Here is a 13,729-nt window from a genome sequence, read left to right as displayed (position 1 = left end):
TCTGAGTAAAGAAACTACCTCTGACATCTGTCCTATATCTATCACCCCTCAATTTAAAGCTATGTCCCCTTGTGCTAGCCATCACCATCCTTGGAAAAAGGCTCTTACTGTCCACCCTATCTAACACTCTGATTATCTTATATGTCTCAATTAAGTTATCTCTCAACCTTCTCTCTAACAAAAACAGCCTCAAGTCCCTCAGCCTTTCCTCATAAGACCTTCCCTCCATACCAGGCAATATCCTGGTAAATCTCCTCGAAATCCTTTCAAAACTTCCACATCCTTCCTATAATGCAGTGACCAGAACTATACGCAATACTCCAAAGGTGGCCGCATCAATTTTGTACAGCTACAACATGAGTTCATGGCTCTGAAACTTAATCCCTCTACCAATGAAAGCTAACAGACCATGTGCCTTCTTAACAACACTGTCAACCTGGGTGGAAATTTCAGAGATCTATGTACATGGACAATGGCATCTCTCTGCTCATCTATACTACCATGAATCTAACCATTAGTACCGTACTCTTTATTCCTGTTACTCCTTCCAAAGTGAATCACCTCACACTTTTCCACATTAAACTCCATTTACCACTTCTCAGCCCAGCTCTGCAGCTTATCTATGTCCCTCTGTAACCCACAACATCCTTCAGCACTATCCACAACTCCACCGACCTTAGTGTCATCCGCAAATTTACTAACCCATCCTTCTATGCTCTCATCCAGGTCATTTATAAAAATGACAAACAGTGGACCCAAAGCAGATTCATGTGGTAGCCCACTAGTAACTGATGAACATGTTCCAGGATGAACATTTCCCATCAACCACCAGTGAAGAGAGATCCATTGACACTAAGGGTGCCGATCGGTGATTTAACCCAGAACAATAGTTTAAGGGGCTGCTGGAGTACTACCATAGCACCGCCATCATCATAATATGACTGTGGCCAGTCTGTTGTAGTTACTAACGGCACCTGAAGGCCCGAGGTCAGAAACAGGCTCCAACTGATGTACAAACAGTAGCTCTGATCCTCAGTACTCACAATCGTGGGACTCTCTGCTCATCAAGTACATCAATGTTTGTATATCAGCAGGTGCCTGTTTCTGACACTGGGCCTTACGGTTCCATTAGTGACACAGACCCCCGTACAATTACAACATTTAAAGGAGATTTGGACAGGTCCATGGAGAGGAAAGGTTTAGAAGGATATGGGTCAAAAACAGGTAACTGAACCAGTGTAACTTGGGAAACCTGGCCGGTATGGACCGGCGAGTTTGTTTCCATGCCGTATGACTCTAGGATTCTACAATCTGGTGAGCTCACTGGAGAGCAGCGGTTTAATTCACTCTGTGCTGTTGAATGTACGAAGCACCCACTGAAAGAATTTGTATAATTTTTTCAAAGTGATATATTTGAATTCAGAAGCAAAATCACCCACCTCATTGTTTTGATGGTTAATGGCACTGCTGATGTCTAACATTCTCTGTGGGTATAGATGCGGATGTGAATGTGCCTTGTCCATGGACACAGGCACAATGCTGGGCTGAGTTATGGGGTGGAGGCTCAACAGGCATGGATAGGGTGAATAGTTAAGGTCTTCTCCCTAGGTTAGGGGAGTCCACGACTAGAGGACATAGGCTTAGGGTGAGAGGGGAAAGATCTACAAGGGACCTAAGGGGCAGAGGGTGGTGCGTGAATGGAATGAGCTGCCAGAGGAAGTGGTGGAGGCTGGTACAATCGTAACATTTAAAAGGTACCTGGATGGGTATATGAACAGGAAGGGTTTCGAGGGATGTGGGCCAAATGCTGGCAAAAGGGACTAGATTAATTTAGGATATCTGGTCGGCATGGAGGAACCGGACTGAAGAGTCGGTTTCCGTGCTGTACATTTCTATGACTCTCTGACTTTATGACCTTACCTTTCACTGGCTGGTCTGTCGCAAAATGCCAGGATTCTCCCATTTGTCTTCATTTTCAAAGCACCTGTTCCACTTTTCTGTGCATCTCTTTCTAATTGACTTAACTCTCTCTGTTTCTTTCCCTCAGATAAGGATTATTTTTGGAACGTGTTTGCCCAGCGTTCCTCCCACAAAAGAAAAGGGGGCCAGGTGCGATTTTCCAATGATCAGACTGTGGAGTTGGAGAAGAAGTTTGAGATCCAGAAATACCTTTCACCGCCGGAGAGGAAGTGCCTGGCCAGATCCCTGCAGCTCAGCGAGAGGCAGGTAAGTCGCGAGATTGGAAAGGAATCAGATCACGCACAAGCTGCAGGACCATTCCAACTCATTTAGGCCGTAAGACATAGGAGCAGAAATTAGGCCATTCAGCCCATCGAGTCCGCTCCGCCATTCAGTTACGGCTGACAGGTTTCTCAACCCCATTCTCCCGCCTTCTCTCTGTAACCAAGAACGCACCTACCTCTGTCTTAAATAGATTCAATATTTATCAGCTCTGACCAACTACCCGTGTTTAAGGTGACAGTGGTAGGAGTTGGGAAGCTTTTTGCATCTTTTTGCTACCCGTGGTAGCAACCATCAAATCAGCAAATCAGGGGACCCACAGAGGAAAGTTCCCTCTGCCCCAAACCCCACCACTGCCTCCAAGCTCATCATCTCCCGGCCCCACAGAGCACACTTCAACCTCCTTTCCAAAATTGACATACAGAACCGCCTGGGCATGCCCATTGTTTCAGCCTGCTCCTGTCCCACCAATCTCATCTCTTCTTACCTTGTCTCGGTACTATCTCCCCCTGTCCTGTTCCCTTCCTGCTTACTTCACGATTCCTCTGATAGTTTCCATCAGTTTCGGCCATGTCCTCTTCACCTTTACATGTCCATCTCCTCCCAGGGTGGTCTCTGCTTCTCCCTGTCAGAAAGGCCTGAACTGTCTCCCCCCTACCTCCACTCTTCTCTGCCTCCTCACTTTGAATAATTTCTCCTTTAACTCCTCCCACTTTCTTCAGGTCAGGGGGCTGGGCTGTGGGTTACCCACTTGGGCCCCGGGTATACCTGTCACTCTGTGGGGTACGTGGAGTATTCCTTCTTCCGGTCCTATTCCAGCCCCCACCCACAACTCTTTCTTCCGTGCATCGATGATGTCACCAGTGCTGCTTCCCTCTCTCGTCCAGAATTGGAAAAGTTAACCAATTTCACTTCCTATTTCCACTCCGCCCTCATTTTCACCTGGTCCATCTCTGACTCCCCCCTTTCTCTTCAACACTTCTGTTTCCATTTCTGGCCACCAATATCCACTATAATCCCACTGACTCCCACAGTTACCTTAACTGTACATCGTCACACCCTGCTTCCTGTAAAGACTCTATTCCAGTCTCCCAGTCCCTCCATCACTGTCACACTTGTTCGGATGAGGCCAACTTCGACAAGGGAGCCTCCAAAATGTCCACCTTCCTCCTCAACGGAGGAATGGCCAGCACCATGTTGACAGCGCCCCCAACTGGGTCCAACCCATCTCCTCTACTTCTGCCCTCACCCCCCCCTCTTCCCTCCCACAACAGCGATAGGGTTCCCCTTGCCCTAGGCGAAAGGGAGGACTGCAAATGCTGGAGATTAGAGTGGTGCTGGAAATGGACAGCAGGTCAGGCAGCATCCAAGGAACAGGAAAATTGGCGTTTCGGGCAGGAGCCCTTCATCAGGAAGGCCTGATGAAAGGCTCCTGCCCAAAACCTCGATTTTCCTGCTCCTCGGATGCTGCCTTCTCCTTGTCCTTACTTACCATCCCACCAGCATCCACATCCAGAGGATCATCAGCCACCATTTCTCCAACTCCAGTGAGATGTCACCACCAGACACACATTCCCCTCCCCTCCATTGTCCGCTTTCCGAAGGGACCATTCCCTCTGGGACACACAGGTTCACTCTTCCTTCGCTCCCAACACCTCACCCCCACAGCCCCACAGCCCCTTCCCCTTCAACTGCTGAAGGTGTAACACCTGCCCCCTCCTCAGTATCCAAGGGCCCAAACACACCTTCCAGGTGAACCAGCACTTTACCTGCAGCTCACACAATCTCGTCTACTGCATCCACTGCTCACAATGTGGTCTCCTCTATACTGAGGAAGTGAAGTGTCGACCGGGGGACTGATTCACAGAACACCTACGTTCTGCCCTCAAAGATAACCCTGAGCTTCCAGTTACCTGTTACTTTAACACCTCACCCTGTTCCCTGGCCAACATCTCTGTCTCAGGCTTGCTGTGGTGCTCCAGTGAGGTTCAGCGCAAGCTGGAAGAACAGCACCTCATTTTCCACTGAGAGATCCTCCAGACTCAATAATCAGTTCAATAATTTGGGATTTGAGGCATTTTCTCCCATATCCTTACCCCAAACCCCACACACCAGGCCTTGTCACCACATAGTCTGCTAACACACACAATCCATTGACAGCCCCTCTGTTCCCGATGAGCAGCTATTCATTCTCCGAGACTTTACCCAGTCCTCTGTCTATCCAACTATATTTCTCTCTCTTTGGGCTTTATCTCCACCTATTGTTTACTTCTCCCCTTACTCCTCTCCCCATCCCATCTTCTGCTTTTCACAGCTTTTCATAGCTACCATCAGTTCTGAAAAGGGTCACCAGACCTGAAACAATAACTCTGTTTTCTCTCTACAGAGGGCACACCTGCTGAGTTTTCCCAACAATTTCTACTTTTGATAAAAGTCCCTTGAACCTTTCAAAAACTGAATGTTAGGCTCATTCTACACTGTCCCATCCATCACTCCTAGGAAAGGATGTTATAGGGTTAGATACAGCGTAAAACTCTCGCTACATTGTCCCCATTCATCACTCCAAGGACGGGACAGCATGGGGTTAGATACAGAGTAAAGATCTCTCTACACTGTCCCCATCAAACACTCCCAGGACAGGGACAGCATGGGATTAGATACAGAGTAAACCTTCCTCTACACTGTCCCTATCAAACACTCCCAGGACAGGGTCAGTACAAGGTTAGATACAGAGTAAAGCTCTCTCTACACTGTTCCCATCAAACACTCCCAGGACAGGGACAGCACGGGATTAGATACAGAGTAAAGCTCCTTCTACACTATCCCCATCAAACACTCCCAGGACAGGGACAGCTCAGACTTGTTCTATGCTCTGTCTGGAAGAACTGGCTCAGATTTTCTCCTGCTTCCTGCTATTTGACTTTTTTCCTTCTTCTCTTTTTCATTTGCTCTGCAGGTGAAAACGTGGTTCCAGAACAGGAGAGCAAAATGGCGAAGACTAAAACAGGTACAGAGCGTTGGCTTCCCCCCACTTTGATCAGGCAGATGTGTCATTGATAAATGGACTATTCCTGTTGTCTCATTAACCCGAGCATTCAGCTTCTGAATTTACCAGGCAAAATGACCCAGAGACAGTGTTACCGAAACAGAGAGCTAAATAAATGGAGAACAACTCTGGAACTCCAAGGTACACAAGCCACAAAAACTTAGAATGTAGGCGCAATAAGTAATTAAGGAGAATATGGGATGCTGCCTGTTATTGCAAGCAAATTTGATCAGAAAAGTAAGGTTATTATGCTCAAGTCATACAGGGTATTGAGACTACATCGAGTAACACAGATGTACAGCATGGAAACAGACCCTTCAGTCCAACTCATCCAGGCTGACCAGATATCCTAAACTGATCTAGTCCCATTTGCCAGCATTTGGCACATGAACATCTAAACCCTTCCTGTTCATATACCCATCCAAATGTCTTTTAGATGTTGTAATTGTACCAACCTGCACAACCTCCTCTTGAATACAGTCGATTCTGCTATAATGCGGTAGACCTGTTCTCGTGCAGTCCTGTGTATAAGAAAATCGCGCAATAGCAGCACTACTTAAACTAATGGAGCCGGAATTGCATTATAACCAATACACTCTTTAAAAGTTTGCATGTTAGAAACAGTGTTTCTAATTCGTCAATTGTGTCCTAGTGAATTTGCATTAACGAAATGCATGTTCTCGCAAAACAACCTGTGGTGTATATTGTTCTGCTATCCTTACTTAAGCAAGGTTGTAAATGAATTCAAAGCAGTTTAGAGGAGGTTTATCAGATTGATACCTGGAATGGTTAGATTGTCTTATGAGGAAAGGTTGGGGCAGACTGGGGTCTAGAAGAGTGAGAGGTGACTTGATCGAAGTGTATAAGATCCTGAATAGCCTTGACAAGGTGAACGTGGAAAGGATGTTGTGGGTCAGTCCTAAATTAGGGAGGTACTGTTTTCAAATTAAGGGTCACCCCTTTAGGGTAGAGATGAGGAGAAATCTTTTCTCTCAGAGTGTTGAACTGTTGGGAATACACTACCGCCGAAGGTAGAGGAAGAAGACTAATTGCATGTTTTTAAGGAAGAGGTAAGTAAATTCTCATTAGTTAGGGTAATCAAAGTTTGCAGTGCAAAAGTGGAATACAATACATAAACCAATCAGCCAGGACCTTACTGAGGGTGGAACAGGCTTGAGGGGCTGAGTGGCCTATTTCTCATAGAGTCATAGACTCCTAGCAGTGTGGAAGCAGGCCATTTGGTCCATCAAGTCCACACCGACCCTCCAAGAAGCATCCCACCGTATATACCCCCCTATCCTGTCCCTACATTTCCCATGGCTAATTCACCTTGTGTACACATTCTTGGACATTATAGGCAATCTGGCATGGCGAGTCCACCTAACCTGCACATCTTCGCCCATATTCCTTATGCTGGTAAACTTTCAGGCTCTAAATCTGTAGAGACAGAAATACTTCAAACAACTTCATATCTGGAGCACCTTTCACTGCCTCAGAGCATCCTCGTAAACTTTACAGCCAATGACCAGATTTGGTTCCCAGATTTAAGGGAATGATATTCCTCCATTGGAGGCAGTGCAGAGAAGGTTCACAAAGATGACCCCCCCCCGGTATGGAGGGATTGTCTGATTAGCAAAGGCTGGAACTTTGGTTCGGACTCTACTCACTGGAGGTTCAAAAAGTGAGAAGTGGTCACCCTTAAAGATAAAAGCTGAGAGAATGTTTCCCCTCTTGGGAGAGTCTAGGACCAGAGGGCACAGTCTCAGACTAAAGGGGCACCAATTCAAGACTGAAATGGGGAGGAACTTCTTCTCTCAGAGGGTTGTGAGTCTTTGGAGTTCTTTGCCACAGAGAGAGATGGGGGGGGTGGCGGGGGCAGAGTCCTTGGGTGTATTTGAGGCTGAGATCGATTCTTGATCAGTCGGGGAATCAAGGATTATGGAGAAAGGGCAGGAAAGGCAGAGGATATGAGGAATGGCAGATCAGCCGCGATCCTATTGAATGACAGAGCAGGCTCAAGGGACTGAATGGCCTACCCCTGTCCCGATTACCTTTGGTCTTATGGTGCAGTGTTGTTACAGTTCAAGTGTAAGGAATATAGAATCCAGTTTATTCACAGTAAGTAGCAGATGAGGCTGGTAACCACAGGGTGATCTGTTTACCTAACATTGATTGCTGCATGGATGTTGTACAGAACATCAAGAAGAATACTCTTTTTTTTTGTTAGAGTGCCATGGGATATTTTACATCACCTGAGAGGGTCGGTGGAAGCAGAAAGATCATTAACGGGGCAACTGAAATGGTGATTTTATAATATGGAGGATGCTGGTGTAGAGACCATGCTGTATAAAACCATGGAATACAGCGAGCACTTCAGATTACCTCAGCTTTTAGGATGGAGCCTTGGAGGGAGCGCAGCACACATTCACTTAATGAGTCATCATTGTGTGGAAGCAGGCCATTCAGCCCATCGAGTTCCTACCAACCCTCCAAAGAGCATTCCACTCAGACTCACCCCCCCTATCCTATTTGTGTAACCCTGCATTTCCCATGGCTAATCCCACAAGCCCACACCTCCCTGAACACTATGGGCATGGGTGATTCCACGTAACATCTTTGGACTGTGGGAGGAAACTGGAGCACCCGGAGGAAACCCACACAAACACAGGAGGAACGAGCAAATTCCACACAGACAGTTGCCCGATGGGAATCAAACCTGGGTCCCTGGCACTGTGAGGCAGCAGTGCTAACCACTGAGCTAACGTGGTGATTAAGTTAATAATGATTAAATTATCCACAAGTTAAGTGTTACATTCCCTGGAATATGGATGCTTAGGAGGTCACTTGAACAAAGATTATAAGAAATTAATAGAAAATGATTCTGGTAAAATTCAGACACTGGTTGGAGAATATAGGACTGAGGAGCGTCAGTTCTTCAAATTCAAGGCAGATCCTCCTGACATAGAATGAGGAAATACCTTTCCACACTGAATGGTGAGAGAAGTTTGGAGCTCCCATATGCAAATACAATTTTTGCACATGAAATTGTACATTTTTAACTTGAGTCTTTTTTGCAGTTAATAATGGCACAGACCTGAAAGCCAAAAGGAATTTCTCCTGTCACTCTATCCCTAACCATCCATTAGAGGAGGTGATGGCCTACTGGAATTATCATGAGGCTATTAATTTGGAGGCTTTACTAATGCCCTAAGGATTGGATTCAGATCCTGCCATAGTAGACGAAGGAGTTTGAGTTTAATTTGTTTTCCAAAAAAATGTGTGGAAATTAGGAATCTACTGATGACCATGAAGCCATTGAGGATTGTGTGAAAAACCCACCTGGTTGATTAATGTCCTCCAGGGAAGGAAATCTGCCATCCTTACCTGGTCTGGCTTACTTGTGACTCCAGACCCACAGCAATGTGGTTGAAAGTCAACTTCTTCTGAAATGGCCAGGCAAGCCAAGCCTGTGATCAAAGAACCCTGGAAAGTATCTGTCATCGACTCTGCAGTTTGCAATCTGGGATCCATCCCATCTGGGCCTGGCGACTTCTCTACCTGGAGTGCTGCCAGCCTTGTTAGTACCTCCTCTTTATCCCTCCCTGTCCTGCTCAGTTGCTCAACCCCCACATTTTCAACCGGGCCACTGTCACCACCTTCTGATTTGGCAAATACAGAAGCAAGGTAATCAGTTAGTACCTCTGCCGTACCCTTTATCTCAGTAAGCAGCCTACCCTGTGGGTCCTCGCTCTAAATTTCACTCATCTTTTACTCTTAATGTGTTTGACGACCATTCTACTTTTTTTTAGCACAGTCTGCCATCCTTTCCTCATGCTTCCTCTGAACCTTCTTTTATTCCAACCTTAGCCTGTCTCCTGCATTTGAGATACCCTTCCTGATTCCTTTTGCTGTTATTATTCGGAATGAATCATCTGCCTCTTTTCTCGCCCTTTTCTATCCTTCGTCATCCACTAGCTTTGGATACCTTGTATTTATTTCTCATGCGTATGTACCTAGGATATCTTGGATGACACAAAAAATAGGTGGGAAGACATAGAACATGGAACAGTACAGCACAGGAACGGGTCCTCCAGCCCACAGTGTTGTGCTGAATATGAAGCCAAATTCAACTAACACCTTCTGCCTGTCTTTGGCCCATATCTCTCCATTTCCTGCATCATTATGTGGTTTTTCTGAAAGTCCTTTGAACGCCCCTATTGTATCTGCCTCCACCATCACCCGTGGCAGTGTCTTTCAGACCCCTCTGTGTTAAAAAAAACCTTACCCCTCACATTGCCTTTGTACTTTCCCCCTCTCACCTTAAATGCATGCCCCCTCGTGTTAGACATTTTAACTCTGGGAAAAAGATTCTGACTGTCATATGCCTCTCATAATTGTTTAGACTTCTATTAAGTCTCCTCTCAGCTTCTGCAGCTCCAGAGAAAACAATCTGAGTTTTTCTAGCCTCTCCTTATAGCTCATAGCCTCTAATCCAGGCAGCATCCTAGTAAAACTCTTCTGCACCCTATCCAAAGCCTCCACATCCTTCCTGTAATGTGGCAACCAGAATTTAACACAATATTCTAAACCAAAGTCTTATAAAGCTGTAATATGACATCCTGACTCTTGTACTCAATTCCACGAACAAGCAGACAATAGAGAATAGACAATAGACAATAGACAATAGGTGCAGGAGTAGGCCATTCAGCCCTTCGAGCCTGCACCGCCATTCAATATGATCATGGCTGATCATTCCTAATCAGTATCCTCTTCCTGCCTTATCTCCATACCCTTGATTCCACTATCTTTGAGAGCTCTATCCAACTCTTTCTTAAATGAATCCAGAGACTGGGCCTCCACTGCCCTCTGGGGCAGAGCATTCCACACAGCCACCACGCTCTGGGTGAAGAAGTTTCTCCTCATCTCTGTCCTAAATGGTCTACCCCGTATTTTTAAGCTGTGTCCTCTGGTTCGGCACTCACCCATCAGCGGAAACATGTTTCCTGCTGCCAGAGTGTCCAATCCTTTCATAATCTTATATAAGTAGTAAGTAACAAGGATTACACAAAAAGTCTGCAGAAGGATATAGAGAGGTTAACGGTGTGGTCAAAATTTGGCAGCTGGGATATTAGATTAGATTAGATTCCCTATAGTGTGGAAACAGGCCCTTCGGCCCAACAAGTCCACACTGACCCTCTGAAGAGTAAGCCACCCAGACACATTTCCCTACAATGTGGGAAAATGTGAAGTAATGCCCTTTAACAGGAAGAATAGACAGGCTGAATGTTATTGAAAAGGAGGAAGACTGCAGGCATTCCAGTACAAAGGGATTTATGAGTCCTGTTTTAGGAATCATAAAAATCTAGCATCCAAGTTCAGCAAGCAATAAAGAAGGCAGATGGTATGTTAGCCTTTATTTCAATGAGGTTTATGAGTAGATGTTGAGTAATTGGTTTTATACTAATTAGAAGAATGAGAGGTGACCTGACAAGATTTTTAGACAGGGTAGATGTGTGGAATGGTTGTTTCCCTTGTTGGAGAGTCTGGGACCAGAGGGTATCATCTTAGAAAGAGGGGTTGCGCATTGAAGACAGATGAGGAGGGATTTCTTCTCTCAGAGGGGAGTGAATCTGTGGAACTCCTTCCCACAGAGGGGCTGTCGAGGCTGGGTCATTCAGTATATTCAAGGCTGAGGTAGACAGGTTAATCAGTAAAGGAATCAATGGTGATGTGAAAAAGGCAGGAAAGCAGTGTTGACAGTTATTAAATCAGCCATGACTTCATTGAATGGAAGAGCAGACTTGATGTAATGAAGTAACGTGTTGCGATATCTCAGAGGGCAGCAGATATCCCTTAATTAAACAATATCACTTCATCAGATGCCCACATTTACTGGCTGTCACTAACTGCCCTTGAGGTGGTTGTATAGAGCCAGCTTCATGGCGTCCATGTCATACAGTCACAGAGATGTGCAGCACAGAAACAGACCCTTCCATCCAACCCGCCCATACCGACCAGATATCCCAACCCAATCTAGTGCCACCTGCCAGCACCTGCCCCCGATCCCTCTAAACCCTTCCTATTCATATACCCATCCAAATGCCTTTTAAATGTTGCAATTGTATCAGCCTCCACCACTTCCTCTGGCAGCTCATTCCATTTTTGCACCACCCTCTGTGTGAAAAAGTTGCCCCTTAGATCTCTTTTATATCTTTTCTCTCTCACCCGAAACCTATGTCCTCCAGTTCTGGACCCCCACACTCCAGGGAAAAGACCCTGCCTATTTACTCTATCTATGCCTCTCATGATTTTATAAACCCCTCAGCCTTCGACACTCCGGGGAAAACAGCCCTAGCCTATTCAACCTCACCCTATTACTTGAATCCTCCAACTCTGGCAACATCTTTGGAAATCTTTTCTGAACCTTTTCAAGTTTCACAACATCTTTCCGATAAGACGGAGACCAGAATTGCATGCAATATTCCAACAGTGGCCTAACCAATGTCCTGTACAGCTGCAACATGACCTCCTGTACTCAATACTCTGACCAATAAAGGAAAGCATACCAAACGCCTTCTTCACTATCCTATCTACCTGCGACTCCACTTTCAAGGAGCTACGAACCTGCACTCCATGTTGAAGGAACATCTTGCCGGTAGCGAGAGAGATCCAGGATTTTGACCCAAAGGCAAAGAAAGGTGATATAGTTCCAAGTCTGGGTGGTGAGTGGTTTGGAGAGGAACTTGAAGATGGTAGTGTTCCCATGGATCTAATTCCCTTGGCGGAGGTAGCAGGTTTGGAAGATGCTGTCAGAGGAACCTTGGCTGAGTTGCTGCAGAGTGTCTTGCAGCTGGTACAAAATCGTTCGGGGAATGTGGACATCATATTGCATTTTGTTCAATTTATTCAAGATTTATTCAATTAAAAGTAACACCGTGGGAAATATTGTAGAACAGGAGGTCTGAGAGGTTCAGGTACATAATTCTTTGAAATTTGCATTGTAAGTAGACTGAATGGTTAAGAAAGTGCTTACCTTCATTGCTTAGACCGTTGAGTATAGGATTTGGAACATTATGTTGAGGTTATGATTTGGAGATGCTGGTGTTGGACTGGGGTGTACAAAGTTAAAAATCACACAACACCAGGTTGTAGTCCAACAGGTTTAATTGGAAGCATTAGCTTTCGGGGCGCTGCTCCTTCATCAGGAATGAAGGGTTGTTGCCCGAAACATCGATTTTTCTGCTCCTCAGATGCTGCCTGACCTACTGTGCTTTTCCAGCACCGCTCTAGTTTTGACTCTAATCTCCAGCATCTGTAGTGCCCATATATGTCCAGTTCTGGTCGCCTAGTTGCAGGAAGGATATTTATCAAGCTGGAGAGGGTTCAGAAAGGGTTTACCAGAATGTTGCTGGGCATGGAGGGTTTGAGTTACTGGGAAGGTCTGGTTAGGCTGAGACCTTTTTCACTGGAGTGTAGTAGGCTGAGGGGTGACCTTATAGTGGTTTATGAAATCACGAAGGATATTAGATTACTTACAGTGTGGAAACAGGCCCTTCGGGCCAACAAGTCCACACCGACCCACCAAAGCACAACCCACCCACATTCACCCCTTTACCTAACATTACGGGCAATTTAGCATGGCCAATTCACCTGACCTGCACATCTTTGGACTGTGGGAGGAAACCCACGCAGACACGGGGAGAACGTGCAAACTCCACACAGTCAGTCGCCTGAGTTGGGAATTGAACCCGGATCTCTGGCGCTGTGAGGCAGCAGTGCTAACCACTGTGCCACCGTGTGGGTGGATATCGATAAGGTGAATGGCAGGTGTCTTTTACCTAGGGTTTAGGATTTCAAGACCGGGGGCATAGTTTTAAGGTGGGAGGGGAAAGATGTAAAAAAGACATTAGAGGCACTTTTTTTTATACAGAGAGTGGTTCGTATCTGGAGGAACATTTGAAAGACCTGGCAGGCAGGTGGGACTAGTTCAGAATGGGATTATGGTCGGCATGGACTGGTTGGACCGAAGGGTCTGTTTCTTTGCTGTATGAAGTTAAAAATCACACAACACCAGGTTATAGTCCAACAGGTTTATTTAGAAGCACTCACTTTTGGGGCGCTGCTCCTTCATCAGGTGGTTGTGCTCTATGGTCGGAAGGGCAAACAATAATTGCTCACTCTCTAGACGCACCATGCAGTGTTGGCGGTGAGTCACTTTCTTGTGGCCCTGAAGTCTATGTGATGAAGGAGGTCCCACAGTGCTGTGAGGGTCCTGGGAGTTTGATTCAGTGATGATGAACAGAGGGTGATATGTGGGATGCGAGGGAGTAGCTGGGAGCTCTCACCATTCCCGAGTGAGTGCAGCCTTAGCTGAGGAAGGTTGGGTTTATTTTATCATCTTCTGACACAGGCTGATTGATTTCCACCCCAAATTTGTGCACT

The 13,729-nt window shown here is 46.0% G+C and overlaps 1 protein-coding gene across 1 annotated transcript in view; it reads left to right on the top strand.

Moving 5' to 3' along the window:
* Nucleotides 1-13,729, top strand: part of LOC140482764 (hematopoietically-expressed homeobox protein hhex-like) — a 77,556-nt gene that overhangs the window by 29,650 nt on the left and 34,177 nt on the right. Inside the window, exons 2-3 of the mRNA XM_072580359.1 lie at nt 2,048-2,226; nt 5,198-5,248. Coding sequence (XP_072436460.1) covers nt 2,048-2,226; nt 5,198-5,248 — 230 coding nt within the window. The remainder of the gene's footprint in view (nt 1-2,047; nt 2,227-5,197; nt 5,249-13,729) is intronic.

The sequence above is a fragment of the Chiloscyllium punctatum genome, chromosome 1, assembly GCF_047496795.1.
Source record: "Chiloscyllium punctatum isolate Juve2018m chromosome 1, sChiPun1.3, whole genome shotgun sequence".
In the NCBI taxonomy this organism is placed as follows: domain Eukaryota; kingdom Metazoa; phylum Chordata; class Chondrichthyes; order Orectolobiformes; family Hemiscylliidae; genus Chiloscyllium; species Chiloscyllium punctatum.
Note: the sequence above shows the minus strand (reverse complement) of the source record. Positions and strands in the feature narration are given on the sequence as shown.